The sequence below is a fragment of the Mya arenaria genome, chromosome 2 (genome assembly GCF_026914265.1).
Source record: "Mya arenaria isolate MELC-2E11 chromosome 2, ASM2691426v1".
NCBI classification, from domain to species: domain Eukaryota; kingdom Metazoa; phylum Mollusca; class Bivalvia; order Myida; family Myidae; genus Mya; species Mya arenaria.
Window position 1 is genome coordinate 4,034,434 of NC_069123.1, and position 19,323 is coordinate 4,053,756.

Here is a 19,323-nt window from a genome sequence, read left to right on the forward strand (position 1 = left end):
CACAATATTCATGTAGACCCTTACTTAAGTTATTAAATACCAACCCTTTTTCTATTAAAAGTAACCTTGACCTTGATCCTCATAGAGTGGCCTCAAATGCATTCCCATAAAAGGTCTCCATAAACTCTTTGTATATACCAAGTTGGTCTCTTTATGTCAAACCTAAAATTATTCGATACATAAGGTGACTTTGATGCCCCCCTCCCACCAGCCCGTCCGAACAATGAGTCAAGTCATTCAACTAACGTGTTTTCCCTGTATGAAAATTTGGTTAAGAATATAAAAATGTGCCTGTCAAAAGAAATTTAAAGAAAAATAAAAATAAAAAAATCAAGGGCCATAATTTGTATTTAGGGTTAAAATGGAGTTATGTGACCTTATGGTAAGATGGTTGTCATTAATTGTGCAAAGTATTAAGTGCATTAAATGAAGGGTATATGCATAGAAGTTTTTTTTATTAAAATTCCAACTTGCCCTTAAACTTTAACCTAGCCTAAAACATTTAAGTCAATCAGGGGCCATAACTTGTATTAAGAATAATATGTAGTTATGTAACATCATTGTGTGATGGTCCTGAACAATTGCATGAAGTATTAAGTCAATTGAATGAAGGGTATAGAAGTTATTAATTGATGTCCCAACTTGCCCTAAAACTTGTCGTATTATTAATTAACTATAGGGATGATAGATAAAGACTGCTATGTAGTTTACAATGTTTATTCAATGCTAGCTAACTACAGACTGCTGATAAGCCTGGCCACTCGCAGGTAGCTGATATCATATTACAAGAAAACTTTAACCTAAGTTCCATAGTCAATCAGGGGCCATAATTTGTAAAAAGGATTATATGTAGTTATCTAACCTTATTATGTGATGGCCCTGGGCATGTGTGTGAAGTATTAAGTCAATTGAATGAAGGGTATTGGACTTATAAGTGAAAATCTCAACTTGCCCTAAAACTTTAACCGAACGCCGACGCTTGGGCCTAAAAAAAATATACATTTGGTTCGGGTTACCCGACCCTACCTACGGAATAGGCGCCAACCCTAACGTTTTTATAGTCAGTTTGAAAAAAAAAATGAAAAACTAAAAAAAAAAGTCTTTTTTTTTTTGGCTTTTCAATATGTAGTTTAAAACCTTAATTGCTTATATAGAAGATAACTTTAACACCATTCTCCAATGATGAAAATGACATTCTTATATAAAGCCTAATAAAAAAAATTAAAAAAAAATAAAAAAAAAGCCTACCTACCCTACCTATTTTTGAAAAGGATGTAACCCTAACCAAACAATTTTTTTTTTTAGGCCTTGGGTGAGTAGTATAGCCCTCCTTATTCTTCAAATAGTTGAGCTAAAAATGTACATAAAAAAGGCTACACAGTACATACCGTACTTGTTTTTAAAGGGATGTAACCCTAACCAAACAATTATTTTTTGGCCAAAGGGATAGAAAACTTGGAAGGCAGACCACAGGTGTCTGATGTGTTGTTTTGGGGGGTTAAGACAACGCACTGGACACCTCAAGGCAGACCAATAATAAAAGCTCTTACCTTTATCACATTATGTACTGAATTTAATTTGTAAGGATGTCGTTTACATGTTTATTTATACAACTTCAAAGCCATGTACTTACTCTGTGTCCGAATAGTGATTTATCCGATTAAATGGCACACCATCTCCCAAGTAAAAACACAGTGTGTACGGTCATGTCATGAAAATGTCATCGGTTGATACATTAAACTAATATGAGATTTATAAAATCCAAATAATTTCCACGTGTAAAAAATCTTGAACAGTTTACAGCTACAGAGTCTGCTTAACTTCCTGGTTGCAGACGCAGGTGGGCAGACAACTTCTGTGCTTCTGTGCTTGATTCTTTCTGTTCGATTAACCTGTCAAAATTGTGTGCAATCAAGCGATCGCTACCCACGTGTGTTTGTTTACAAATAAATCGGTAAGAAAACAAACTTACATGTATTTAAATGACTGTGTCGATATATGATTATAATATTTAAGTACAAAGTCGCATAATTCTTGTTTTAAAGAACTGTTTAACTTGTAGAGTTACTCAAAAGACTAAGATTAAGTCAGATCTTAATTCTAGTTCTATCAACCATAATCATTTTGACATTTGTTATGTATCTATAGCTTGAATACGGATCAAAGCCCAGTCCAACACAATATAGGTGTGTTTCTTTATAGCAAAGTGGGCCTTCTAGTACTGAGCCTCTTTGACCCGACACCATAACCCTAATCACACAATGTTGTATACTAATGTACCAGTCAATTGTAACCACAGCCCCCCCCAGGTCCGGGAGTATACCGTGGATAGCCAGGGAAATGGGCCATGTTTTTACCTTTCAGATGGCCCCACAGTGCTGGGTGAATGCTGTGGTTTTGTCTTCGCGTCAAAAATAGCAGGGAATGGGCCTTACCTAGGGTCCCTGGGTTGCGGCATTTGGCGGAGATTTCACAAGCAGTTTTATTCCCACATGGCGGGGATTTTACCCGGGCTTGGCTGGACCGAAAGTCAAAGTCTCTGCTATTCCCCGGACCTGGGGGCTGTGGTTACAATTGACTGGTGCATAAAAAGGATCCATTATTATTTCCATAACATTTTTAAAATAAATGATGAGATATGCTGTATGTAGGTGAACTTCTTGAGTATGCCCAAACATGAAATCATCAAGACATGAAGTCCATTTAGGTAACAGACTTAAGTCAGTTTTCATTTTAAATGTATCTACATATGTTTTTACTTGTTGATTTTAACTCCATTTCATAGTTTGAATGCAAACAGGTGATAAGCTATATAGGCCTGTGGTGTAAGTCAGTTTTTGTTAATTTACAGTTTTTCCTAAGAAAGCCCTAAATAGAATTATTATTTTAACTAGTGGAATTGGCATGTCTGTCACAGGTTTCTGAGTCGAAAAGCTAAAATATGGCCCTTCAGTCCATTAATATTGTTACATTGCAATACTAGTAGTCATTTCAATAGAAATCTAAGTTTTACTTAAAAAAAAATACAAAAACAAATAATGTATATATGTTTGTCCAATTGGAGTCCCGTCAAAATCTTGATTTCTGAAGATTTAGCTTCAGAAATGTAACCTATCTTTTATAATTAATATATATGTATTCCTATATAGCTATATTGCTCATAGTTGAATTAATTAATTTATATACAATTTTTGATATGGCATTCCTAGCACTTCGATTGGAGTTCCTAAAATAAAGTCAGATTATTTAAAATAGTATAGAATATAATTACATCTGGCTGTAGTTAGCAACAGATATTGTTTGGTAGAAAACAAAACTTTTATCAATTCCAATTACTGAAAAGTAAATCGAAACGAAACTTTGTGAATCAATAATCCCTTACCAGATGCTTTTGGATCATCAACCAAAAAGGTATGGTAGTAGTATCACTGATGAGGACACTATGGAGAGTCTACAATTGTAGCTAAAGAACTTCAGCTACATTTCTATAGCCAAAAAAATCAGGCAAAACCTGTAATGAAAGGAGTTTCAAAAACAGAAATCAATTGTAAAGTTTAGCTGTCCTTTTTGGACCACCTTTCTGCACTTATGGAGAATAGCATTAGTTATGGGCATAATCAAACAGTTGCTTGATTGTCTGAGACTGTTGGGACAATATCGATAAATTAAACAACTGTGTGGGGGCCACAACTAACCACTGCACCAAACTCACCTCCTACATGGATATTAATTGATTTCATATTATAAAACAGAGTTAATAAAATGTTTTAGGTTCTTGGGACATGTTTTTGTTTGTTTGCTTAGGTATTAATCACTGGGTATTAATCTTCCAAGTATTGTGCGGCGAAAAACACCCACTAGACCTCTGGTGTTTCAAATATTGAATTTTAATTTTCAGTTTTCTCAGGACTATGGGTAAGAAGAGGAAACATGAGAGTAAAGAAACTTCTGAAGAGGTTGTTGATCTCGAAACAGTGATTAAAAAGACAAAGAAAGAGAAGAAGAAGAAAACACAGGATGTAACAGACAATGATGCAGATCTTAGTGAAAGATGTGAAGAAAATTCAGTGAATAGAAAGACAAAGAAAGAAAAGAAGAAAAAAGATATTTCTTCCGATGTCAAAGAAGATAATGAAAGTGATAAAACTGAAGAAAAAATGCAGGTGAAAGAAATGAGAGATACACAATCTAAAGGTAAAAAGAAGAGGAAAGAAGAACAAGGAAGTGATTCTATTGAAGATACTCCAATTCAAACTACAGATGAGCTGAGTCATAGTAGTCGAAAGAAGCATAAGAAAGTAAAGGGTGATACTAATGAAGCAGAAACTAAAGACATAGATAAAGAAGATAAATCTTTGACTGATTCTATAAGAAATATGAAAGAAAATAAATTTGATGCCAAGAAAGAAAATAAAAAGAAGGGTAACAAAATATTATTGGAGGAGCAGGATAATAAAACTGAAACACCAAAAAATATTTCAAAGGTTAATCGGAAAGAAAGTGCTGAAAGTGAGAATAAACCTGTTAAAAGCCAGTCGACAACACAAAATATGTTGCTAGAAAAATTAAAAAGTGTTCAGTCCAAAAGAAGTGAAAAGGTTCTTCAGAAAGAATCAATTACTGCAAAGAAAAGGCCATCTCAAAATTCTGGTGCTGCAATTCAGCCAGCAAACAGTGATGTAAAAAAAGAAAGTGGAGTCAAACAAATTAATAATGAATCGGTTGAAGATGCTGATGAAGAAGACCCGGAAAAGGCTGAGATCAGAATGAAAAAGAGAGAGAAGAGACGACTGAAGAAGGTCCAAAAAGAGAAACACAAGAAGGAACAGGCAGAAAAGGCTGGGACAGCAAAAGTTGCAGCAGTTGAGTATCTGGATCTTTGGGAGAACAAAAGAGAGGAGTGGAAGTTCAGCAAAGTCAGGCAATGCTGGCTGCTTCAGAATATGTATAAGGCCTCACTGGTGAGATTTTTATTGAATTTAGATACTCAAATTATTGTTACAAATGTTGTTATTGCAAAATATATTTCTATACAAATAAAGGAATACATGATCGTATTTTACTGTAAATTGTTTTGGAAAGGAGGCACGAAAAAATAAAAAATAAAGAGAAATAATATAAATAAAAGGTATCATATATATCAAAATTTATATAGTTCTAATATTAATGTTGGAAAATCTTGGCTGAGCAAATGAAAATTAATTTATCATTCACATATGAGGGTTCATTTTCATAGTACATTAAAATATTTAAGAGCTCTTTTGTTGTCATATATAAACATTTTTTTCATGTTATAATCACATGCATCTTTTTCAATTTATCATTGATATTTTTGCTGTCTGTAATGTAAATTACGCATCAAATGAACATAGTTTTTAGCTAACAAGTGAAAAATAATTGAGATATTGTCATACCCTAAAAAGACTGAAGTTTGGCCATAACTCGAAAAGCTTCTGAGATATTAAAATGAAACTTGGTCAACGTGTTGCCAGAAACAGTATGCATTTGTATAGCAATTCCCATAATTCTGGCTTTGATAATTATTGAGCCAACACCCTTCATTGACTAAAAAAACAAAACAATTAATGATACGAAGGATAATTTTCTTGCAGGTCGACAATGACCATTTCGCAATACTGCTGAAGTATCTGGAGAAATTACAAGGTCGGGCAAGGGACGTAACTGTTGCAGACGCGGAAAAATTGCTGCAAGAAGGAGAAAGCGATGATGAGGATGAAGATGAAGACAATGATGATGATGACGAAAAGGAGGAGGAGGATGAAGAAGGGGAGGAGGGTGATGGTAAAAAGACTGATGTGAAAGAAGAAAAAAAGAAAGTTAAAGGTGAGGTGGTATTTATCATAGGTCATGGGATTAAAAATGGATTGAAACTACAGTTTAAACCCCAGTAGTAAAACATTAAAGCAAAAACTGGTTAGAGGCACAAGGCCCAAATTTTTTATTTAAATATTTAAGTGGCAAAATAAATGGTTTTGTTAAGGTAAAATCCTTGTCAAAAACAGGTACCCTACCTACGAATCAGGCAGCGACCCTACCGTTTTTAACGTACCTACGAATCAGGCAGCGACCCTACCGTTTTTAACTTTTTAAAGTCATTTGGTATAAAAATGAAAAACATTTTGTTTAAAAGTGTGATCTCATATGAAGTGTAAAACATTGAATGCTTTATACTGGAGATTACTTTAACACAATTCTCCAATGATGAAAATACGTTTCTTATATAAAACCTAATAAAATATTTAAAAAAAGCCTACCTACGGTACCGTACCTATTTTCAAAAAGGTTGTAACCCTAACCTAACCATTATGTCTCCCACATTCATGGTTTTTGCCCTGTCCGTCAGTCAGTCAGTCTGTCACTACGTCACACTTTGTTTCCGCTCAATTAATATAGAACGCTTCGACCAAAGAACTTAATACTTAGTATGCTAGTTGGTCATGACTAGTAGATTATCCCTATTGATTTTGGGGTCACTAGGTCAAAGGTCAAGGTCGCTGTGACCTTGAGGTGAAGAAATGGTTTCCACTCAATAACTGAAGATCCTTTGGGTCCAGGAATTTCATACTTGGTATGCTTGTTGTTCATGACTAGTTTATTAAACCCTATTGATTTTGAGATCAAAAGGTCAAATGTCAAGGTTACCTTCAGGTAAAAAACGATATGTTGGCAGTGACCTTTAGCTTAAAAATGGTTTCTGCTTGATAACTAAAGAATGCTTGTACCCAGAAACTTCATACTTGGTATGCTAGTTAGTCATGACTAGTAGGTGACTCCTATTGATTTTGAGATCAGTATGTCAAAGGTCAAGGTCACTGTGACCTTGAGGTGAAGGAACGGTTTCCGCAAAATAACTTAAGAACGCTTACACCCAGAAACTTCATGCCAGTTTGTCATGACTAGTTGATAGCCCCTTTTGATTTTGGGCTCAGAAGTTTAAAGATCAAGATCGCAATACTGTGAGGTAAAAAACAGTTTCCGCTCAATAACAAAGAATGCTTGCACCCAGGAACTTCATACCTGGTATGCCAGTTGATCATGACTATTAGATGACCCCTATTGTTTAAAAGGTTAGTAGGTCAAGGTCAAAAATAATTTGTTGGTCACCAGTCTGTACATCAAATTTCTTTCGGCTCAATAACTCAGAAGTTTAAAGATCAAGGTCGCAATACTGTGAGGTAAAAAACAGTTTCCGCTCAATAACTTAAGAACGCTTGGACCCAGGAACTTTATACTTGGACCCAGGAACTTCATACTATGTATGCAGGTTGGTCATGACCAGTAAATGACCCCTATGTTTGTTCGTCTCCAGTCCAAAAGTACAAATTTCATGTCCATCATTGATTACTTCTCACCTCTGACCACACAATGGGGGAGACAAGCGCTTTTTCAAAAAAGCAATCTCTGGAGTTTTTTTGGCCTGAGAGAATTTGGCAAGCAGTGTGGTATATAATAGATTTCTGCTTCATGGGGCTCACTAGTCGTATTTTCAATAATCCTAAATCTGTAAAATCAGTACAAATGGCAACAAGTTGAGCAGTGATTTTACATTAATTACCTTTGTGCTCATTTTTAATACCGTCTTCAATTCACACAAATATGTAGCAAAAAAAATATAAATGTGGCACTAAAATAAAATCAATTTACGACTAGTATCTTTATTAAAACTGGCCATCAGTTTTAACCTTGTATATTTTTCTATCTATCGTGAAGAAAGTTACAATAACTTATAAATACTAAGTCTCCCTTATGTTGGCATGATGTTGTAGTCTGTAGTCCACTGTTGTGGGGGAAACCAGAATACCCAGAGATCATCCACCTGTCCGGCTTGGTGACAACTAACCAAACTCGCATGCGCCCAGGCTGGGAATTGAACCCGGTATGCTTAAGTTAGAAATGAGTGTGCTAACCACTGCACTGAGCATTTACAAAATGCTTGCAAATGTTTTGTTTCGTATCCCTGTTGCATCGCAGCGCTTACACTACTAAAGTGGAACTAAACAGCAACGATCACCGCAAACATGTTTACTGAACGCATGGATGTTTTTATGGGCTATATACTCTTGGTACAATTGAGCATAAAGAAATAAGTAAATTCCAAAACAAAGTAATGAAAACTTAAATGTGTGTATGTGTATTAATATTTCAGAAGTTGACCCAGTTCAGGAGGATCGAGCAAAGCAGATCATACAGCTTCTCTCAGCGTAGCGATGACCTTTTATGAGCTTCATCCATCAACAGCTTCTGTACAACTGTGTTCTATATAGTCCTTTCGAATCAATTGAATAATATTTGTGAAGAACCATAAATGGGAAAGAACCATGAACTTCAATTTAATTCAGCAACTTCAGGCCCAGATTTTTCGAAACTTCTTAAGTCTGCTCTTAAACATGATTAAGCTAAGCTCAATGTTTTTGTTTTTATGTTATATTAATTTGCGTAATATTTACTTCTTTACAAGTTCTTTTTTTACTTTAAATTGGAAATATCTTTATGCTTATCTCAATGAAACATATTTTGTTTATTAAAATCATTTTTTAAGTATGTATTTTGGCTATTGAATTGAAATAAGCTACTTAAGCCTGTTTAGCTTAATCAGTTTTGAGAAATCGGGGCTAGTTGTTTTCCTTATAATTTCACCATGATTGTGTATTACAGAAGAAAGACTCATTGGTGAAGTTTTATCCTTAACAAGACAGAACTTGTGTTTTAAACAAAGAGAAAGGCACTGCACAAGATCTTTTCTTCATTTAAGGTCCCAACAAAACATTGTATAAAGAAACAAGGACACTGCTTGGCAGTAACTATTCACCAATTGTGTTCCATATACATGTAGCTTGTGATGTGATAATGTAAACTGAAGAGAAAAGGGTGATTTAAAGAAACACAAACTATTGGTACCTAGCTGATGCAACATTTTAACTATGTTCCATATTCATTGTACCAGTTTAATATGATAAAAAAAAATCAGAAAATCAGTGCAGTAAGTTATTTCAGAGCTCTGTTATGTATTCATCTGCTAAATGTCTTTGACATAAAAATTGAATTAAGAAGCTATATGTACATTTACAAGTACAAAATAAACGTCACAGATGTTGCAAATGCCAAGGTCAAACTTAAATTTAAAACTTGTATTTTGTATTCCAGAGTGTGAGCATTATGAGCTTGCTTTTTCGTTTTCCAAATCCATTCATTTTAAGCATAAACATGCATGTACCAAGTTTATTCATGTGAATATTTTTAACATCTTTCGAGGAACTTTTTTTTTTAGTTATATAAATGTATATATATATATATTTATAAACAAAGAAAAAAGGTGAAAAAAGTAAAGAAAATATAAACAGTATGTTCTTGTACAAAATATATTAGTTTTTATTGTTTTTAAAATGTACGTGGTCTAGATAAAACAATTTTACAACTGACCAATTACTTAGTTCTGTATCTTTAATATTTGATTTTTTCATAAAAATTCCAAGCAAGTTTCTTTTGAGGAACTTTAATCACATTTGATTTAGCACAATAACAATACCAAGGTTACAACCTCATGTTTTATTTGATTAGCTAATTAATAAAAATATGTTTTCTCTTACCTTCATATTTTTTTTTTCATATCAATTGGCATGATCTTTGACACTATTGCCCAGTTATTTAAAAATCCCACAATGTATGGCAAAGATACAGCCTGGACAATCCAACATCAAACACATTTTAACCAGAGCTGTATAGGTTTGACCTTGAAGAACAGGCATGGGTGTTGCCCCTGACACTTGGACTCATCATAATGAAAAGTTTTCCAAAGATATTTCAAATTCCCAAAGTGCATCTATAGCCAAATTACAGCCCCGACATACAATGACATTTTACCAATGACCATTAAGGTATACCTTTTCACCTTTGACCTACTGACATGGGTCTTGCACGCCAACTTTTCAGGCTGAACATTTGTGCCAAGTTATTTTGAATTACCAATGCATGGCCAAGTTTCAGACCGGACATGCTTTAATGCAAGGAATTTCGACCAGTGACGTATGAATTAAACCTTATTGACTTTCAAGCAACACACCAGCTTGTCATTGTGAACTATTTATTTTAAAATGCCACAATGATGGCAGCATGGACAAGTCTATGTGTAAAGCCAGCTCCCTGGACACTGGAATGTGTCTGCCATTTTTCCATGCAACACAAAAAAGGGGCATATATAATTTCAAATGTTGTTCGGTCAGTAAAATTTGGCCAAAATCCTCTAAATGTATTTAAAGTGGTTTAGGTTTAGTAAACAACATGGCCACAAAAGCCAAACAGCAGAAGAGCTAAGATATTTGGTTGGTAGTATCAGGAAGAGGTCTGTAGGTTGTTCAAATTGGTGCCTTGTGGTCAGGATAGGTCCTCCCGCGTCTCTTTGTTTTTAAACAAAACAATCTGGTCTGAGACCATTATTCACAGACCTTCGATATATAGAATCCTTTTATTATGCCCCCCTTCGAAGAAGAGGGGTATATTGCTTTGCACAGGCATGTCGGTCAGTCGGTCGGTCGGTCCGTCGGTAGAACAAAGCTTGTCCGAGTGATAACTCAACAATTCCTGGACGTATGGTCATCAAACTTCACATGAATGTTGGGCCTGACCAGTAGGTGACCCCTATTGATTTTGGGGGTCATCGGGTCAAAGGTCAAGGTCACAGTGACCTTTAATGGTAAAATATTTTTAAAGCTTGTCCGAGTGTTAACTCAACAATGCCTGCACCCATGGCCCTCAAACTTGACATGGAGGTTGGGCCTGACCAGTAGATGACCCCTATTGTTTTTGGGGATCATCAGGCCAAAGGTCAAGGTCACAGTGACCTTGAATGGTAAAAGGTTGTCCGAGTGATAACGTGACAATGCCTGCACCCATGGCCCTCAAACTTGACTTGGAGGTTGGGCCTGACCAGTAGCTGACCCCTATTGTTTTTTGGGCTCAATGGGTCAAAGGTCAAGGTCACAGTGTCCTTGAATGGTAAAAGGTTGTTCGAGTGATAACTCAACAATGCCTGCACCCATGGCCCTCAAACTTGACTTGGAGGTTGGGCCTGACCACTAGATGACCCCTATCATTTTTGGGGGTCATCTGGCCAAAGGTCAAGGTCACAGTGACCTGGAATGGTAAAAGGTTATCCGAGTGATAACTCGACAATGCCTGCACCCATGGCCCTCAAACTTGATTTGGAGGTTGGGCCTGGCCAGAAGATGGTCCCTATTGATTTAAGGGGTCATTGGGCCAAAGGTTAAGGACACTGACCTGGTATGGTAAAAGGTTGTTCGAGTGATAACTCAACAATGCCTGCACCCATGGCCCTCAAACTTGACTTGGAGGTTGGGCCTGACCACTAGATGACCCCTATTGTTTTGGGGGGTCATCTGGCCAAAGGTCAAGGTCACAGTGACCTGGAATGGTAAAAGGTTGTCCTAGTGATAACTCGACAATGCCTGCACCCAGGGCCCTCAAACTTGATTTGGAGGTTGGGCCTGGCCAGAAGATGGTCCCTATTGATTTGAGGGGTCATTGGGCCAAAGGTCAAGGTCACAGTGACCTGGAATGGTAAAAGGTTATCTGAGTGATAACTTGACAATGGCTGCACCCTTGGCCCTCAAACTTGATTTGAAGGTTGAGCCTGGCCAGAAGATTGTCCCTATTCATTTTAGGGGTCATTGGGCATAAGGTCAAGGTCACAGTGACCTTGAATGATAAAAGGTTGTCCAAGTGATAACTCAACAATGCCTGCACCCATGGCCCTCAAACTTGACATGGAGGTTGGGCCTGATCAGTAGATGACCCCTATTGATTTTAGGGGTCAAAGGTCAAGGTCACAGTGACCTTGAAAGCAAACTCGACAATTCTTGGACCTATGGTCATCAAACTTGACATGAAGGTTGGGCCTGCCCAGTAGATGACCCCTATCGACTTTGGGGGTCATCAGGCCAAGGTCAATGTCACAGTAACCTTTAACGCAAAAAAGTTAGCAAATCTTCCCCCACTGATATCTCAACAATGCCTGAACCTATGATCAATAAACTTGACATGGATGTTAAGCCTGACCAGTAGATCACCCTTATTGATTTTAGGATTCATAGAGCCAAAGGTCAAGGTCACAGTGATCTTGAATGGTAAAAGGTTGTCCGAGTGATAACTCAAAAAAGCCTGAACCCATGGCCTTCAAACTTGACTTGGAGTTGCATCTGACTTGTAGATGACCCCTTATGATTTAAGGGGTCAAAGGTCAAGGTCACAGTGACCTTGAACGAAAAAAACTTGTCTTGTGATAACTTGACAATGCCTGCACCCATGGCCCTCAAACTTGACATTTAGGTTTCTGGTGACCAGCTGATGACTCTGGATTTTGAGTTCATAGAGTCATGACGGTCATAACACACTTTATCCTCACACTTAAATGGTCATAATCTTAAAACAGCAACAAATCAGCTGTCATTTCGGTCCATGCATATTTCATTCAATTGTCCATATAATCCTGACAACATGGCGCTCAGGGGGGGGGGGGGCATAATGTTTGACAAACATCTCTTGTTAGAATTGTTTCCGCTGGAAGCCAAGACTATAACTTTGAAGTGACATTGACAGTAATTGAACTAGGCCGTGATAATACGCCCATACACACAGTGTCCAATTTTAATGATCAAACAAATGCTTCTTGAGTTATAGTCTGAACAACATTTATTAATGTAATTTAGGCAATTCAAGGGCCATAACTCTTAGGTGACTGGGGCAACATAGCTGATTAAGAAAAATGCATCAAACATCATTTTTTTAACTAAAATATAAAGATCTGCGATCTAACCAACATGGCTGGTGCATTTGCAAGACCCCATTGTATTATGTCTAACCAACATGGCTGGTGCATTTGCAAGACCACATGGCATTATGTCTAACCAACATGGCCAGTGCATTTGCAAGACCACATGATATTATGTCTAACTAGCATGGCTGGTGCATTTGCAAGGACACATGATATTATGTCTAACCAACATAGATGGTGCATTTGCAAGACCACATAGCATTATATGTTTGCCATAGGAATGAAACTCCTTTATGCTTGACAAGAATACAGCGTGGGTCTTGCAAATGGGACATTGCTTTAGAGCAGTGGTCGAAATTAGCACAAGCCCGCAAGCCCTGCACTGGTAAAATGTCTTTCGGGCTTACTCAAATTCTGAATTTTATATAGCAGGGCTTGTTCAAAAATTTGATGCCAAGAAATAGTATAATAATTCGGGCTTGTTGATCCAAAAGTCTAATTTCGATGACTGTTAAGAGTGTCAAATACACATGTAGCAAGTTATTTTAAAATGCCTCTGAACAAAAAAATACCACTCGTATATGACAACTAATGTCCTTATATGCAGCATTCCGTAGTAAACAAACACTTAAGAGTGACCTTGACCTTAGAGGTAGAGACATGGGTCTTGCATGTGACATGTGGTCTTGATATGTCGAAAACATGTGGCAAGTTATTCTAAAATATGTCCATATAAGAGAAAGTTACAGCCCGAACACAACCACCTATACTCTTATGTCCTTACATACAGCATTCTCTAGAATCCAAACACTTAAGTATGACCTTGACCCTAGAGGTAAGGACTCAGATCTTGCACGCAACATATCATCTTATATGCCAAATACATGTGGCAAGTTATTTTAAAATCTGTCCATACAGGAGAAAGTTACAGCCCAGAGTAGTTGAGCTGGACACATGGACGGACAGACGATGCGATTATGATATGCCCACCTTTTGGGCATAAAAAGCATTCAATTTAAGCACAGATTAAAGAAACATTAGCCTTTATAAATTTATGCTGTGTTTTAATTGATAGCTAACATCATCTTTAAAACTCTTGAAAGCTATAAGCATATATGATTTTATTCATGCATCTATTCATGATTGAAATGACAATAAAAAAATTTAAAGTCACACTTAAAAATTCATACAAAAACATGTATAACAAACATAATTTTTAGTCATAAACCTTTAACTACTTACTAAATAGTGCATTTATGGAAAATATATTACTGATAACAAGATTGTAACCGTGTTTTGAATAGCTGAAAACGCAAAAAATATTAAATGGTTGGTGAATGTTAAACGATTTACTGCGATCTACTATCGTCTCATAAGGTAGAAATACAGTGTTTTCTGCACCTTTCTTTCAAATTAAACTCGGTATCCTTAATAAAAACCATTGTTTTCAACATTTATTCATCCTTTTGGGTTATATTAAAACAATTATATTAAACGTGGTAAATCTTATTTAAGAGTGCATCTTTAAAACATGTGCAAATAATACAAAATAAATAGCACAGGTTTTTTTTCAGAAAAAATTAGGGCTAAAATCTGGCCCTATTCCCAATGCTAAAATAAATTATTTCACTTTTGAAAAAGAAACGGAACTCGGTATATCTTTTTTGTCTTATAGTTCAGTAATAAAAGATCTTTGACTCTCCGTCTATTGTACAGTGTTCTTATTCATTTCTAGACAAAACTGTTACTTCAAATTTCAGTTGCAATGACAAAGTTTTCCCTTTCTGAAACTTCAAAAGACCATTCCCCCCTTCCTAAATTTTGCTTAAAAAAACAACCTTATTCTATAACTTGAAGAAGTCTCAATAAGATGTACTATCCACCATACATCGACTGTGTTCAAACTAAATCTTAAAATCACCAAGAATTTTCTTCATATCCTCCATATTTTCTTGAGTTATAAATTGCGGGACAAGAATATATTCCTCCTTCTGATAGGTCATAACTCTCAATATTTTGTTATTTTCAAACTTTTGAAAATCACTGAGTGGCATCACATCTGATGTGTTTTTATGCAAATCAACTTTTCTGCCCCATGAATCAATCATAGTGAACCGCAATTTCTCGTAAGTTTCGTCCACGTAAATGCTCACAATAAAGCGTCTTACATTTTTAGCAGCAGACAGAATCAATTGTGTTGCAAAAAACAACAAAAGGCCCAGAAAGAGACTTTGATTTCCCGGGTTGAATATAAGTATGGTCGGTATAGCAGCTAAAGACATTATAACTTGAGCACGTGCAAATATTTGCATCCTCTGTGCCTTTTGGGCACCTTCCAAGTTGTAAATCAATTTCCATGAGTCACCATTTTGTACCTCTTTCTCAATATCTGCCTTTTCGTTAGATGTTGTTCTTTTTTCATTTTCTAATTTTTCTTCTTTTTCTGCATCTGTTGACATATCCATTGATTTCTTTGAAGTACAAAAATACACATAATTGCTCAGTTGAGGCGTTGTTTGAAGACAAAATGAACCTCTACGTATAATACATTCCGTAAGATTTAGATGACGTGAAGATTTGAAATAACTCCTGGGCTGTAAAGAGTGTTTTATCTGCAAGATTGATTTCCCAAATCTGGCTTGCAACCCTTTACTCTGCATCATACTGAAAATGAGTCTGCTGGCATTCATTTTGATTCTGAAACGAAATATAGCAAATTATTTATTTTACCTTCTACACAAAGTTAAGAATCTTATTTATGGTCAGCGCCTTTGAACCAGTAATAGGGAAAACATGCAGCTCTTTTTTTGGGAAAAAAACCCCTACATTATCAGCCATTTTGGGAACAAATGGAATAAATTAAATAAAGCAGTAAATATTTCATTCAAAAATATCATTATCATTCTCTTTATTTAAAATCATAAAACAAATTGAAACTAGAGGTGTCACAGGAGTGACGAATACCCCCAAATGCCACCTGGACACAGGAATGGCAAACCATTCCTTTGAAAAGAGGCCATAACTCCAAGGTTACTGCACACTGCATCTTCTTTTATCATGCATGTATTGTTTTATTTCAATCTGTTGAGTAATTTAGAAGTTACACTGCTGACAAGAAAAACTAGCCTTTCATGAGTTATCGTCCGGAAACCATTTTTCTATTTTTAGTAACAGTGACCTTGACCCCACCAGCCCCAATATTGAACTTGACCTGTATCTTCTGATGTTACACCTGTGTACCAAAAATTGTTCAAATCTGTCTAGCCTTTCATGAGTTATCGTCCGGAAACCATTTTTCTATTTTTAGTAACAGTGACCTTGACCTTGGCCCCACCAGCCCCAATATCGAACTTGACCTGTATTTTCTAATGTTACACCTGTGTACCAAAAATTGTTCAAATTTGTCAAGCCTTTCATGATTTATCGTCCGGAAACCCTTTTTCTATTTTTAGTAACAGTGACCTTGACTTTGGCCCCACCAGCCCCAATATCGAACTTGACCTGTATCTTCTGATGTTACACCAGTGTACCAAATATTGTTCAAATCTGTCAAGCCTTTCATGAGTTATCATCCGGAAACCGTTTTTCTATTTTTAGTAACAGTGACCTTGACCTTGGCCCCACCAGCCCCAATATCGAACTTGACCTTTATCTTCTGATGTTACACCTGTGTACCAAACTGTATCTTCTGATGTACACCTGTGTACCAAAAATTGTTCAAATCTGTCTTACAGTCTAGCCTTTCATGAGTTATCGTCCGGAAACCATTTTTCTATTTTTAGTAACAGTGACCTTGACCTTGGCCCCACCAGCCCCAATATCGAACTTGACCTGTATCTTCTGATGTTACACCTGTGTACCAAAAATTGTTCAAATCTGTCTAGCCTTTCATGAGTTATCGTCCGGAAACCGTTTTTCTATTTTTAGTAACAGTGACCTTGACCTTGGCCCCACCAGCCCCAATATCGAACTTGACCTGTATCTTCTGATGTAACACCTGTGTACCAAAAATTGTTCAAATCTGTCAAGCCTTTCATGAGTTATTGTCCGGAAACCGTTTTTCTATTTTAAGTAACAATGACCTTGACCTTGGCCCCACCAGCCCCAATATTGAACTTGACCTGTATCTTCTGATGTTACATCTGTGTACCAAAAATTGTTCAAATCTGTCTAGCCTTTCATGAGTTATCGTCCGGAAACCGTTTTTCTATTTTTAGTAACAGTGACCTTGACCCCACCAGCCCCAATATCGAACTTGACCTGTATCTTCTGATGTTACACCTGTGTACCAAAAATTGTTCAAATCTGTCAAGCCTTTCATGAGTTATCGTCTGGAAACCGTTTTTCTATTTTTAGCAACAGTGACCTTGACCTTGGCCCCACCAGCCCCAATATCAAACTTGACCTGTATCTTCTGATGTTACACCTGTGTACCAAAACATTTTCAAATCTGTCTAGCCTTTCATGAGTTATCGTCCGGAAACCATGAAAACCGACAGACCGACCGACCGACAGACAGACCGACAGACTGACCGACCGACAAGCTCACTCCTATATACCCCCTCAAACTTCGTTTGTGGCGGTATAAATAGAGACGGTTATTGAGGGAAAACACAGGATTGCCCTTTGAAAAGATGCTGGGAATAGGCTTCAGCAAGACAGGGTTTAAAGACACTGATGCTAGCAAAACATACTTGTTATGTTTATGATATCGAGTACTAAATACTATCCTAATCTGTAAATATCTAATTAAATTAAATCTTATCTACCGTTAATGTCGAAACCTACTAGGGACTCCCTATGTCTAATTTAGAATATAGATCTAATTTTTTTGTCAGCAGTCTTATATATCATTGATTTGCAGATATTTCCAAGACAAAAAATAACAAGAGGCCCAAAAGGGCCTATGCTCTACTGGCATGGCTCTTGTGGTCATTTTCGATCCAGAGCATGTTCGTTTGAGTAATAGGCAACAAATATATAGTTCACTTTTAGTGTTTGGGTTAGCTGAAAACGCTGCACATTCAACATCTGAGGACAGGAAGTGTTGTAAGCCAATTAGTTGCATGAACTATTTTAATAAGTGCCAAGTAAAGGTAATCTGAGAGTAAAAAATATTTGCTTTCAAAACTGTACTCATCGTCAAAATTTCATTTCTGTAGCTTTAAAAATAAAGTCGGTCAAAGGTCAAAGTCAAGGACATCTGTGGACAACATTAATGCTTGTTTGCAAAACTGTTCACATGGTCAAAATTTCATTATTGTAGCCTTTAAAAATTAATAAGTAAGTCAAAAGGGGTGGGGCCAACTTTTGCCCAAAGGACATTATTTCAAATGTTTTCAATTGCATCATATGATGCTCCACAACAAATATCAAAGGTATGGGCCTTGTGGTTTGAAACAAGAAGATCTTGAAAATATTTCTTAAATAAGTCTCTATGAAAAATGTGACACCCAGGGCAGTGCCAGTAATGACCCCAGGGGCATACTTTGAACAAACCTTCACAAGCAATTGTGACTTTACATGTAAACTTGGCTAAAAATAGACTTCGCTCATGTAGAATTGGCTAAAAATAGATAGACTTAGCTTAAAATAGCATTTTTTATACTTTCAAGACCCATAAGCTAGGCATGCATGGGCAGATCTGGCTGGTTTCAAAGGGAACCAAGTTCTAATGGATATCTAAATACTGTACAAGTTTCATCGAGATAAAATCAAAACTGAAGACTGTATCGTGTTCACAAGCTAGTGTTTACACAATTGCATTTTTTTATACTATCAAGGGCCATAATCTAGGCATGCATGGGCGGATCTGGCGGGTTTTTGAAAGGAACCGAGCTCTAATGGATATCTAGATACTGTGCAAGTTTCAGCGAGATACAATAAAAACTGAAGACTGTACCGTGTTCACAAGCAATTGTTTACAGACGCACGCACGGATGCACATACTATGTACACATTACCATCGCATAAGCTCTTCTGGCCTTTGGCCAGTAGAGCTAAAAATAGTTGTTAAAATGGTATACCTGTGAGAGTTCAGCGTTAAGGACTAAAAATTTAGAATCTGTAGACATGCCAATATCATGTGGTTCAAAATTTTAAATATCAAAAAAAGTTTGAAAGCAATATCTATATTTAGACCAGGGGACACCAGCCAGTTTGAATGTCCATGTTTTCATGACATAAATAGTGTTTTTTTTGTATTGTATCCTTTATTTAAAGAAAATATATGGTGTCTGTGTGAATAATTGGTTGATCAATCACAGATATGTCATGAATATAGCATTTTATTCTATTTATCGACTAGACTCAACATTCGATTTCATTTTACATTGCAGGCTATGGAATGGTGAATACAGTACCGGTGAATTTAGTGGACTCAAACCTCTACATGACCTTGACCACCGTCACTAACCTTTGGATTGTTCAATGTGGCGTACGGCTTTGTAAACGGGTCTTGAATGCCCGGCGAATGTCACATAAAAGAAAGTTGCGAAAAACAAAGACGGAAAAGC

The 19,323-nt window shown here is 36.5% G+C and overlaps 2 protein-coding genes across 7 annotated transcripts in view; one reads left to right on the plus strand and one right to left on the minus strand.

The window, feature by feature from the left end:
• Positions 1–1,836, minus strand: part of LOC128203231 (uncharacterized) — a 71,284-nt gene extending 69,448 nt beyond the window's left edge. For all 6 annotated transcript variants that reach the window (XM_052904595.1, XM_052904585.1, XM_052904576.1 and 3 more), the window contains exon 1: positions 1,634–1,836. The gene's annotated coding sequence lies outside the window, so the exon portion shown is untranslated. The remainder of the gene's footprint in view (positions 1–1,633) is intronic.
• Positions 1,837–1,873: 37 nt separating this feature from the next.
• Positions 1,874–9,607, plus strand: LOC128203268 (DNA ligase 1-like). Its single transcript, XM_052904606.1, has 4 exons — positions 1,874–1,954; positions 3,899–4,961; positions 5,613–5,844; positions 8,168–9,607. Exons 2-4 carry the CDS (start codon positions 3,912–3,914, stop codon positions 8,224–8,226), a joined length of 1,341 nt encoding a protein of 446 aa, XP_052760566.1. The 5' UTR covers positions 1,874–1,954; positions 3,899–3,911; the 3' UTR covers positions 8,227–9,607.
• Positions 9,608–19,323: the final 9,716 nt, after the last annotated feature.